Source organism: Diuraphis noxia, unplaced genomic scaffold, assembly GCF_037042655.1.
Source record: "Diuraphis noxia isolate RWA-SAM2 unplaced genomic scaffold, SU_Dnox_SAM2 contig0004, whole genome shotgun sequence".
Lineage (NCBI taxonomy): Eukaryota > Metazoa > Arthropoda > Insecta > Hemiptera > Aphididae > Diuraphis > Diuraphis noxia.
The window spans coordinates 26,989,142-27,003,579 of NW_028301714.1; the positions used below are offsets into that span (position 1 = coordinate 26,989,142).

Genomic DNA, 14,438 nt, shown 5'->3' on the forward strand with positions numbered 1-14,438 from the left:
TCATCAAAACCACAAATGACTTTCAACTTTATGATTAATTTTGATCTTTTTTTTACCTCATCTGATTTCATAAATTGGGCATTTGACGTATGTTTTATGCGCATGTGTCGGATTCATTTACAAGAGTTAACATAAGTTATAATCCAAAATATTATGGGAAATCGAAAGTCGTTATTTATGTACTTTCTCCAGCCAAGCATAAAGCGTTTGTTTGTTAGGATTTGTCTTTGTATAAAACACGATGTTATTATAATGCCACAAGTGCATGAAAAATTTAAAACGACTTATTGTTTTTACGCCGGTTAATTTTAAAAATGTTAAATGTTCTCATATTGTCTTTCACTATAGAAGTTAGTATAGAATATCTCAGTTGTGTCGTCGGGTCGTCGAAAACCAGTCTTGTAAAGTATTTGTGTTAAAGTATACTCAAATACGTATTTTAAATATTTTTAAAAAGTATCTTTTACAAGACTGTCGAAAACACAACAAAACCGACAAATTGATGTATAGGTACTTTTGAAATTTTCATAAAACATTGTGTTACACATTCACTCGCGTCATCCGCAACACGTTTCGGCGAGTTTCACTAAATCCGTCTCCTGTCTTTTATTTCACCCCAACTTAAAAACAGACATCTCGAATTTTATCGTAAAATATATTATACATAGGTCTCTACGCGGTAGTCGTCTCTTGATCAGTGAAAATTGTTCCCAGAGGCTTGGAGTGGGGAATCGCGTGAATATAGTGAGTGTAATAACGCGGTAAAAGTCGAACGGACGAACACGATCCGACTTTTCGAAACGTTCGCTTAAATCCGCCGCCGCGTTCTTGGGCTGCAAATCTCGGCGACGCAAATATTTTATTATATTTATGCACGGCGCAGTGAAAGCCACCGCGTTCCCGCTATGTATTATATGAATATACAGCAAAACATTTTCGGTTTCACCGTGTCCGCACTTGGAGGCCGACGACCTTGTAACCCACATCATCGACTAGCCGTGTGTGTGTGTGTCGTCAAGACAGTATAGTATAATTAGTGGCGGTGGGTAGGTAGATATAGCTGATAATGTATCGATGACCACCGTGTGACATTGAAAATTCCCCACCGAACAGATGGGGTCGCCATTGCCGAGGTCTATCTTGAATACTATATGATATAACATATAACTGCAGTGAGACGTTTGCTATATAATAGTGTCCTCGGAAACGAATAAATCATCCGCTTACGATATGTATTAAATATATATACCTTAAGGCTTAAGTATGTACATAATAGTGTAATATACGCACTCGAATATATTTAATTGTATTAAAGAATTACGTCGCTAAGGCTGTCTTCCTTCTACTGGACTGCAAATTCTTATTTTTCTCGGCTGCAGGTGTATTATAATTGCAATACTATATAATATTGGGTCGATAAATTGAAAAACTACTACGCTTCAAATTGGATTATGGTCAAACCCTCTCCCTCTCCTTTAAACGCTTAGTATTCACACACAGGGACTGGAATAGTACCGAAGAAAACTATTTATTTTTTTTAATTAAAAATAAAATTTAAGTAATATTTATAATATAATATTAAGTTTTACGAGTTATTATCCTTGATATCGAACGCCGTATAATATAACGTATTTGTTGCATTTTACGATGGTCGATGATGGGTTTGAAACTGTTAATTTTATACGTAATTCGTACACGGAATACAAATCTTTCTTTTTTTTTTATTGGTCTTGAAATTTATAAAATTTCTGCTTCGACTACTAGGTCATTAGCATATCACTATAAACATAAATTAATTATACTTATAATAAGGAACAGAGCAAAGAAATAAGAGAAAAAACAAAAAATAAATAAAAAAAAGTACAAGAGAAATAATTAGAATTAATTTGTTTGGTATTTTATACATTGAAAGGTTGGCTAAAGTAGTTTGAGTAACTTGGTTGTTTTGAAGAATTCAATGGTGTTGGTTTCATTGTCAGGATTTGGGCATAGGCTTGTTCCAATTTGATGGCTTATATTGAGATCCTCTCTTTGTTTGATGTACGTTCTTCAAAAATGTGTTTGATTGTGATTATTGTGCCGGAGTACAAATCTATATATTATCTACAGCCTTAAAATCTTTCTCGTCGTCGTCCAATCTGGGATTTCGTCCTTCGAAAACCACGATGTTGTTTTATAAAAATCTATACATTCGCGCATAATTTCACTTTCTTTTGATCGCTCGCAGTCGGTATTTGTATTGTCTTATAATATCCACCGCGTCGTTTCGGCGACAGAATTTCAAAAGGCGTTAATCGATCGTAGGTATTATAACGATATATCGTCATTCACTGGATCACTGCACTTTTGTTTAAAACGAAAAATATGTTAAATTCACGATTGTGTGTATACCTATGACCGCACAGTAATCATATATATGTGTAACACAATATAATATATTATATGCTAATCATCTGAGGTGAGTTACTATAGTGCATCGGGTACCTATTGCATTTATTCTTTAGATTATGTTTATTCGTTAAATATACAGACTACAGAGTGTATACAAGAATAACAATTGCACGCGTTGAATGAGGAATACTATCTATCTAAAGATAGAATATAGAAAAATCTCCCGTCGGAATAACGTGGCCGGCAATTTGCATTAATATTATGCACTCTGCAGCAATAGTAATCGCTAATTATTATGGCAAGTCGCAAAATAGCATCTCCATTGTTTCGTAATCTCTCTTTTTATACCGCACGGCGTGCAAACTTTAATAACTGACCTACATAACAAATAATAACTAAAATCGAAGTAATTATACATTTTTTATTTCTCCATAAGCCGTGTTCGCGTTGTCACTAGATTATAAACATTTCGATATTGGTGCAATAGAAAAATAATACCCAACTCATGCCCTATTGCAGAATAAAATAATCGATGACATTACATTGTATGTACGAAGTTATATAATATATGTTCTTAATGATGAGTTGAATGAGGAACTTCAATGTTGACATTATATTATATTACCTAATACCTATACATTAAACAATCAAAAAAAAAATCCATTTTGTTTCTTCTTTATTGGTTATTTCGTCTGTTCAGATTTAATTCATTGTAGTAATAATGCATAATTTCTAGCCAAATTTATATAATATAATTTAGATTATATATGTTCCCAGTCTATTAGACAACCGCGGCCAAACCTGCAGCTAAATGGGAGAATAAGGTATTCGAATCACCTATGCAATGGTGGGTTTTAGTGTTTTTACTTTGTTGCGATAGAGCCATAGATGGAGATAGTTCTAACGACTTTTTGACCGATTGGTTTTAGAGATTTTCCTTGTTCATCATATTATTATATATATTCCTGTAAATCACATGCACTTGATTTTTGTCTTATCAATTTCGCTTTCATCCTATAAGAACAAGAAAAGTCTCTATTGCGGTTGTACGGAGGCGCGTTGTCGTAACCGTTAAATAAAAAATGGCTATGATTGTATTATTTGATCGAAAAACGCGGTAAACCGTAAAACAATTATGTAGGTATAAATGTATAATACAATATTGTAATATTTTATGATAAACAAAAAAGCGTACTGCTGACAACTCTTCTAAGAGGAATACGTGCAGTAAACTATAAAATTTAGAGACTCAGTAAAACATGTGTATACTGTCTCCGATAGGACGCAAAAACAACAAATATTTTTATTGAAGTCAATCAAAAACTACACGTGTTGTATTTGATTTTTATTTTAACTATATTTATGCACTGTCATTAATATTATAAACATTATCTATAGTTAATGTAGTTATAAAAATGGCGATTCTATTATATAATTATATGATTTTAATAACACTCATTTAAAATATATATATATTGAAGAGTAACCATCACAACGAAATACTTTATACAAAATTAATGTTATTGTGATTATCATCATTTAGAAAATATCTCGAAACTTGACGTCACAAATACAAAAATATAACAACTTTTACTTTACATACATATTTCCAGTATAATACGACTGAGCATATATTTTCTTCAATAATATCACTAATATTTATGGTTTCACTTATTATTCCACATCATAATATTAACATTACCTATACATGTTAATATGTTAAATAGGTAACTAGTAGATACGTTAAATTATATGTTCAGGTACGACCCCGAATGTAATACGGACATTTTTCCTCTCGAAATAAAAAGTTTCAAAGGGTATGGTCGAATTGCACTTATTTTAGTCGAATTGCACTTGGATTTAAAAAAGGTAATGGCTGAACTGCACTCGGGTAAAAAAAAGGTAATGGTCGAACTGCACTCGGGTATACAACAGGTAGTGGTCGAACCGCACTTGGTCTCAAAAGTATTTCAATAAAATTATCATGCATTTGAAGGGGTTAAACATTTAGTTAACACTCATTTTCCTATAATTATTATATTTTAAGGTCAAATATGAGGCTTTCCACGCGAAGTTCAATAAATCATTTTCATCACCACATCCAAATATATTTGTTTTCATTGATGTTTTAACACAATTACAAATCGACACCTACATTTTAATGCAGAATACTGACACAAGACCATCAACAACACGATACCAGAAAAAAATAATATTAAAAAGTATATTGACTTATATACTCAAAAGCGTATTACCAGGCTAGAATTATTGAATGCAGTTAGTCATTACTACAAAAAATGATCGAAATGACAAAAAAAAAAATTTATAATAAGTAATGACAATAATTAAATTTGACGATTAAAAAAAAAAATGTTTGATAATAATATGTGTAGTACAGTATAATATAGTATAATATGATGTATAATATAATTATTATAATGTAAGTTTATATAATTAACATAATTTGAAGTTTAAAACAATCATATTTAACCACTAATGATTAAAATCATTGTCAGTCCTAAGCCTGTAAGTGGGAAGAAAAATGAGTGTTAGCCCTAACCGCTTTAAATGCATGATAATTTTATTGTAATACTTTTTGAGCCCAAGTGCAGTTCGACCACTAACTGTTTTTTACCCGAGTGCAGTTCGACCATTACCTTTTTTAAACCCAAGTGCAATTCGACCATTTGTTTGTAGGTAATAAGTGCAATTCGACTATCCCGGTTTCCAAATGGCAAATGCAACAAATATTGAATTACGGAAATGTAAAATATAAGACTGATATGTAGGCTAATTATTTTATGAATTCCACCCCTCCCCTCATTTTAGACACATTATTGGGATATGTTTTCTTTTCCGTAACTGAATTAGGATTTGAACAAACAAATTATGTGATCGGTCATCTTATACTGTTCTATAATTACCGATTATTAATATAATTATTAATTTGGTATTAATTTATGCATGACATTAATAATGTAAGCACATCGTGTGTAATTTAAAAACAAACTATAAGCATTTTGGTATTCAAAGAACGTCTTCAGAAGAGTAATAACATTTTATTGCTACCATAACATTAATACATTTATATACACGGGAATACTCATTACTCATATTAATATAACATTTAGGTAGACCAAAACAAATTTATATTTCTTATCTAATAATAAACTTAAATATGTATGCGATGACTGAATCGAAAAAAATTGTTTGAATCTAATTAATGAAATAAATCAGTTTTTCATTATGACTATTGATAGTATTGAATAATAAAAAAATAATAATTTCAATTTTAATAATAATATAATACATAATGCATTTCTTTAAATTTTGTACTTATATACGTGTATATATTATATATTGCGTATTTATATTTTCTGTGAGGAAATGTCTGCTAGTGATGGGGAGACGATAGAAATGTCCGATGAGAGAATTCTCTTATTTCACTCTGAGTATATAATATATTATGCATTGCTGGATAGTATTATTGATTCTTGATTCAAAAAGTTAAAATCAAGTTAAAAATCACCACGATCGGTATTTTCAACGCTATATAGTCAAATGATAACATCTTTAGTTGTTTGTGATAAATGCTTTTCATATTATCATGTAACAATGAATTTAACTGCCCATGTTATATTTGAAACATTTGATAATGTTTCTCAATCTGTTTATGTATGATAGGAAGTTTAAATTCATAGTTGATAAATAATTAATGTTCTAAAAATGTTTAGACATTTTGGGGTAGTTAATTTTGATATTTTTTTGATGACAAAATATGAATACTAAATGAATAATACAATAATAGGTACGCCTTGTAATTTTCGAAAATAACTTAAGTGCTGTGGTACTAATCTAGATAATGACTAGTAGTATCGTAAAATGGGGTGGATTTGACAGTACCTACAATAAAATATAAATGATAATTAGTAATAAGCGTGTTTTCTCGTTAGTCTCAAATCGTTAACATATTATATTTATACGGTCTTTTTAGTCAGATACCTATTACCTATAAACTATTATACATTATTATTATTTATTAGGAAATTATAATTTATTATTGTGCGCTTTTAGGAAAACAACCAAACCCCTCGGGTGTTAAAGTTCCCGGTAGTTTGTTTGAATTATTTTTCTGTTTCAACACATGCATTAATAGATTAAAGATTTGGCATTAATAATTATGAAATATTCAAGTAGGCATTACACACATGATATATCTTTATAATACAAGTTGATGATTTTAAAAGGAAGCGTTCAGTTTAATTAAATTTTAACGTTAATAGAAATATATTTTTACATAATTTGAAGTCAGTACAATATAACTACAAAAAAACTTTTCCGAGTTGTTAGTTCAAGGAATTCGATTGGTTTACCTACCTAATAGTTTACGCAGAGACTTTTGGCTTTTGCAAAATGCTTGTATAAAAGTTAAACAAATCAGAGGGTCCTGCAGAGTTCACAATAATCTAATTAATTCTTCTTTATTCATCAGATCTGTAGATTTATTAAATTATGAAGTAGGTACCTAGGTAAATCATATTAATCATAATGATATTTTGAGTAAAATTACGTACCTATACAATATAATATCTTATCCAACAAACTTTGTTTATTTAATATCGTATACCATTGTAAATTTCCATTGCTGTTAAATTGCTCGATTGGCGTTCATTAATATATTAAAATAATAATATTATAACAAGTTACACAACATGATTCTCATCATATTCTCATCTTTTATTTGATTCGTTTTAATCTTTATTTCGGTTCGGCGCTACTATGTATTACAATATATATATGTTTATATTCCCCATAAATATTTACATAATTTGTATAGTATTATTATTTATTTATTGTACTTTACCGAATATGGTACCGTTCCACCGAATCCCAAATAAAATCTGACACTGGGTATTAGTTAAACAAAAATATTTAAAACAACAAAACTGTTTTGGAATTGTGAAACCAGCCAAAACTCATGATGATATAGCAAGGAGCTTAAAGCGATCATTATTGCGTATATTATGAGACGTAACGTGTCGGTGCTTTTGGGTCTCTTCTTTAGGAAAATTGTCACAAAGATAATATAGTATATTATATATGAGATGTACTTATTACGAGTAGTTATTATTATAAATTGTAATATAAAATCGATTGTGCCAACAGATATAAAACGAATTGACCGACGGCGTGGTTTTGTCGTTTTATAGTGTTCGCACAGGTACATACTATAAATACCGGAATAATACTTTCTCGCGCTTATACGACAGTTCACATCACAAGAGCAGCGGTGGCTGAGCGGATATAGTCAACGGGAGCATATAATATGTGATAAATCTTTGTCGCTTTATCTGCATTGCTGGCCATTGTGCGCATGGCGAATACGATGTGTAGGTATGTGCATATGGATGGGTACCGAGAAGTTTGCTCAGACGCGTGTGTCCAATTTTTCCTGTTAATCATATATCTACGATTGAATTGTATCGTTATGCCCTCACCGCGATGTTTCAAAAGAAAATGTTGCCGAGACCTACATCAGTTAAAATAAATTAATATTTCTACTATTTAACTCACAGACTTAAGTGTCGGCGCCGGTGAATAGTAATTTATTTCCACGACACACACAATTTACAACAAATTCTAAAACTATTATGCGCCAATTGTACAATAAAAATGTACTGATCGTACGTATATAATAGTTAATAAACTATGTTTTGGTACACATCGCGGCTCTGTATACAATACCATAATGGTATAATATGAAACAATAATATTCGATTTCTGAGCGTTACAAGGTGTTATAAGAAGCAATATAGTCTGCCAGATCGTTTCAGTATTTTTTTTAAGATCGTTTATCTCATAGATTTTTCACGAATATGATGTTCCCAGCTCAAATGTGTCGACGCGCGTGCAGTGCGAGTAAATCGTACGATGCAACAAAAGTTTCACTTCGACGTCAAACAATACCCATTTCGCCCTCGGAGCAAAACCTGTAATCACAATATTATATATATACGTACGGCGTTATAGACTTACCGTTGTTAAAACTATACTTGTTCGACGAGATATAATGAAAATCCTATTTGCTACGGATTTTTTTTTCCCCCAAAGAAACGGATTATACCAACAAAAAAACCAAGTTCAAAACTGCATTGTCCGAAATGTGCGGACCGTGATATAGTGTTCAATAATATCGAATCGAAGGTCGACGCGGTAGTGAAATAATGTACGTTATGATATTATATATCGTCCGATTTACACGTTATTGTATCCTTCCCACCCAAAACATTGTATTGAATCAAAGATACGATTTCGAAATTCCGAACGATTATTTAAATAACGAGTACTATATTATAGCAGATATTACTATTTTACGTAATACCTATACGTACACGCGACTTCTCTTTGCGCCGCAGATGTGAACCTGCAGCAATATGTGTGAAGAATTAATATCACATAATGTACAATAATAATACCTATCTAGGTATGTACTTAAAACTTAATATTATTAACTATAATTCTCATAAAATATCGGTATTTATTTAACCTACATTTCTGTTATTACATCGAACGGATCTGTAGTGTCCTACTCGAAAACATTTTCTTCAGATTACCAAATAGGAATATAATTCTGTATAATAATATACCTATGTATATTGTAATGACAAACATAATTTGCCGTGAAAGTCGCTATTTATTTTTTATTTTAACTATTTCTGGGAAACATATCACACTTCATTGGCGTCCGAATAATAAGGTATCTATCGACTAAAGTTTTACTCGAATAATAATTCACTTGGTTCCTACCATTGTCTTTTATTGCCAAGGTTTATAATTTTATGTGCTCTTTGTGCATGTTTGAAAACTTTCATTTACTTTTTTATTGCTGCTCTGCAGTATTTCCTTGCACAGTACAAATGTTTTAGTTTTAGGAAACGTGTATGTGGTCCAACACCTGTGTTATATTTTTCGTTCTTGTTTTATATATATGCATTATATACACACATACGCATAACTTGAAAAAATGATTATAATCTTTATATGATATTTTTAATCTTTTACAGTCCAATAATGAGCCTTAATTAAACTTAAACTTTGGCAGTAGAGGACGATAAAACCGTATCGATTTCCTTATACCTAACACTTATATATACCGAATGTAATGCATATCTTATCCGTAATTAGTTATATGCAGTCGGGATACAATAAATTTGGGTTAATCAGCATTTTTTGCGAATTAAAATTGTTTAAAGTTTGTTTCGCTAATTTTAAACCCATTAATGTGTAAAATAAATCATAGTGGAATTGAAAATACGTAAAAAATAAATTTTAACTAGGGATTTTTTAAACGAATCAAACATGCAAACAATAGTAAAGAACTCGCGGGGAATAAATAACCGAAACTACCAGCGATGTACGTGTGTAGATTACCGAATTGATGTTCGATATTACAATTCGGTCGTTGTTCGTTACTTAAGTTTACCTGTTGGCTGCAGCTGTACAAAATTTAAAAAAAAAAAAAAAAACAATGAATGAATATTACGTGTATACAATGTATACACAATACAAACACACACATGTATGTGTATTATGGTGCACAATGTTCATTGATGCGATAGTTAATTAGTAGATATCACATAATGCTTAATTAAAAGAGGTGAAACGCGCCGGGTTCCAACCCGTTGATTTCTGTAACCATACGATATTAATGATTATATTGGCGTGTGTATATGTATTATTCACAACGATTCGTGGCTTTGTGTATTTCGCAACAAAACAGAATCGTACATGTATGTAAGATAGGTTTTTGATGTTTATTTTATTATGATGACGTGACTATGTATAGGGTGATTATTTAATTTTGTCGTCAATCTCTGACAATCTTATTCATTTTCAATTTTTATTTAAAAACTTACAAAACTATTAGAAACTATAATTATGAAAAAATGTAGATCAGTGTCTATTTCGTTATAAAAGTAGAAACGTTTTTGTAAAATCGTATCGTTTTCGAATAAGTTATTTTGCTGGTTCGTGATAGAACAACGCATCCTGAAATGTAGTAGGATATTATTATGTTCATCTCATAATATACTTTCATTACACTTTTTAACTCCGCAAGCATATAATGTATTGTTTGAATAGTTTTATAATCAAATCATGTACCGGAGAGTTGTTAGTTATTAATTTATTACCATATAAAATTAATTTTTCTACTTATACCTCATTAGTAGTAGCATTAAAATCATAACTACTTTAATTATACTATTAAAATTAATAGCAACGTTTTAATAACACGGAATATCTATGTAAACAAGATATAATTACTGCGAAAGAAAAAGCATTACGCAATATGTTTAATTAATAAAATTGTTAACTTTATATATCGTGGCAACCATAATATGATGGAAGAGGACAGACTATTACAAGTTATTATAATATTGAATATAGCCAATAATTGTTGTGCTGACTTATGATAGGTACCTATTGAAATAATTCAATCATATTATTCGTTCTAAGATATGTATATAGATTACATAAGGTTCTTTATTACCGAAACGGTTATGTCCTCTTATAACTCTCGGTAATGTAAGCTATGAAATAACGAGTCGGTATAACAAACCGCTTATATTGTGTTCGGTGGCAACGTAATGGATTTGTGCGTGGCATAAAATATGACAAACATTATTAAAATAATGAAACTCGTAATAATATCGATACCAACATTACCTGCAACACCAAATGATCGGCTGTCGTAAATAATAGTGTGACGGTAGCTCGTATAACATGAAGGCCGTAGGGTAACCATTTAGGGGTGTACAGAGTGGATAAAAAACTCTTATACCCAGAGCGATGGACATACAAATAATATTCAAATTATTTTCATTTCTGTTTCTTGTGCAGGTGCTACGGGTAACGACAACGATTGCAGGACGACGATAGCCTGCGGCATCGGTGGTTCGGAACCTTTGGCTAGTCCAGCTTTTTGCTCAAAACCCGAAGACGAAATGGAAAAATTATCGCACAAGACGAGCTCTTCACTGGGCGTGGTAAGTGTTTTATTTTTATTATTCGTAAAATAATGGTTTGCCTAACCTAACCTAACTATTATATGAGTAAATTACCCTTTAAAACTAAACATTTACAAGATTATGGTAGTGAACCGTGTTCGAGGCTTACTTAACAATTTATTGCAGTTCTTATTTTACTTATTTTGTATACTTTAAAGTATATTTACATTATACAAATATTTAAATGCCTTCTGAGTGTGTTTTCCTCAATGAGTATATTGTTCGATCATATCATATTATCAACGCCTAAGATTTTTCCATGGCAGTGATAGAAATTTTCTATAATAACGATTTATTAATTTTGTTGGTGTGATTATTAATATAACACGCAAAAAGTAAATTAGATTAGAGGAGGTATAAGGAAGTCAATCATCAACACGTTTGTTAGATGTGTACACGAGTGACTCTTGGTTGTATCAACAATACTTACCGAAGGTTAAACATATTATGTAAAACGGGATGAGATTTATAGCGTTTGAAAATACTTTAGATCGTATTTATCATTATGAGTGTTTTCGCGTTTAATCCGTACGATTTCCACTCGGTGTTCAAATTGTTCCTCATCAGTTTGAGGAGAAAAGTCTGAAAACGTTCCATGGTCAGGGTGAGTTATATCGCGAATTATTTTTAATGCGGATGGGCCTCTATAATCTCTTTACGGTTAATGAATAGGACGTCGTAATATAGTGACACTTAAGATTCGTTAAATTCTTTAGATAAATCGTGGATCTAGGAAATTAGGATCCAGTTGTTTATTTCATACGATGAATCTTATTTTTTTAAATATCTAAGAAATTGAACAAATGGCCATTTTTCAATATTCATTGGAAAACCTATAGGGAAAATGACACACGGCTATTGAATTTAACCTACATACCTATATGTTTGTCAAAATATGTTTTTCACATTTTGAATATACCTACTTTTTCAATTTTGGTCGCTTCCAAATTTAAGCTCATCGTATATTCGCTCTACAGTATATAGTAATTAGGTACGGTATCAAAGTTTACTTATCCATAAAGTATTTATTAATTATAAATATACAAACATTATAACACCAGCTGTGCCGCGTGGCTTTCTTTGATATTAATACAAGTCATTAGTTTAATTACAAATATTTTCAAACGCTTACTTAGAACGACATTAAAATAAAATTATTTTTTTTTTAAACCTTTACACTGGTTCAAAGTCATGATGATCTCATTTTTAAATTAAATCTACACCAACTGTGTACTTGCCTACGCCTGAGTGAAATTATACGGTTTGTGAGACAAAGAAGACGAACGCGCGGCTATTATATACTTTTTCCGTAGCTGATTCTCGCACTTCACACGCGCTTGCCGTTTTTTATTTCTTTCAGTACTTTTACTAAACGTGAATTTTAAACAATGCAAAGTATAAGTTGATACGACCAAACGCCGTAGTGTGCTATCTTCCCTTTTGATTTCCCCTCGCAATATATACGATTTTACGTGTTTACGACTACGTCGTCGCCGTTTATCTTGTTTTGCACAGGACTTATCGTGTTTAATTCTGCTGGATTTCGCTCGAGTTGACTACGGCAAGGACCGATTAATTTATTTTTTATATTAATGTGCGCGCTCTGTGCAACTTGAGCATTTTCGAAGGCTTTTAATATTTTTTTTTTCTCCTCGTGAAACAAAATCAACACAACTTTCAAGGTTTCCTATCTCGCATCCGCGAATCCACTTACTTGAATTTATATTATATATATACAGGTGCGCGCCCACTCGCTCTATACGCTAACTTTTGTACATTTCATTATTTTACGATTGTGAGATTATTGCTGCAGCGAAGAAACTCGCGGTGTATAGCACCGCCAGCGGTGGTCCCAACAAAATGTTTCGAATTACTAAATTATTATAGTTTCCTCGTCTCTGCGATGTTGCTATATACGTATAATAATAATATATATAAAAATATTATGCCACGGCTGAACCAGAAATCCGCGGTCGTATATTTAGTTTAATCGTAGCTGGCACCACCGTTCATTTCACTATAACTACTACCACTACCTCCACTGTCCCTTATTTCTTTATCGTGGTTCTTTAATTCTCTCGGTAAACTCCGAGATACCGTCTTATGAATAATAATAATAATAAACGTTTAGACTATATTTATGTATGCATTATGTTATTAACTTGCGCGCGTTTAAACTCCGTTAACGAGAACAGCAATTCCAACGCGTCCAATATATTATAGTCGTTACACGATTACGCTTAAAAAACTGGTACATACCTATTAATAAGTATCGTGGGTTCGAGCGTCTCCAAGTTATACTGAGCGAATTTCCTTATTTAATTTTATCGCAGTACATTCGTATCCATGCACAGATATACGACTTTATTTTTCACTATATAGGATGAAAATATTTTTGAATCCTGTAAAACAGTAGATATAGCATCTGTCACTGTAGACGCACACGCACTTAAGACACATATCATAAAGTTAACGAAAATAATGAAAGATCGTTTACAACAGTCTTTATGGAAGAATGTAAAGCTGGAACGCATGTAGCCCCGCTGAAGTAGCGTATAACAGATACAATAATCACAAATCGTAACATCCCTCGTGCATCAAACGTTTCGCAAATTAATGATCGATTCGTTTCGTTAGCTCTAATTAATAATGATCAACTCGTGAAGCGTTTCACGACACGAATCCGTGACAACGTGTCTCAAGTATACGAAAAAGATTTTAGCGAAAATAAGGCAGATTTGGAGCTCAAACTAAATAAAAGTGTGTATAAATTACTGCAGTAGTCATTACTTCTAAAAATAATATTGTCTGCCGCCGTTGCGCAGCCACGACGATTATAACTTATCAGACTTATATAGACTATATATAGTGTCTGTTTTTGTTCGTCGTCGTTAGACCGAGAGTGATTTTAAGTTCGTAATCTTCGTTATGGAAGAAATTTTCAATTTCGGCTCTTGTGAATTTAGGTTTTTTTCAAGT

The 14,438-nt window shown here is 31.5% G+C and overlaps 1 protein-coding gene across 1 annotated transcript in view; it reads left to right on the plus strand.

The window, feature by feature from the left end:
• Nucleotides 1-14,438, plus strand: part of btsz (bitesize) — a 72,380-nt gene that overhangs the window by 53,256 nt on the left and 4,686 nt on the right. Inside the window, exon 6 of the mRNA XM_089226180.1 lies at nt 11,293-11,438. Within this exon, the coding sequence (XP_089082306.1) occupies nt 11,293-11,438 (146 nt within the window). The remainder of the gene's footprint in view (nt 1-11,292; nt 11,439-14,438) is intronic.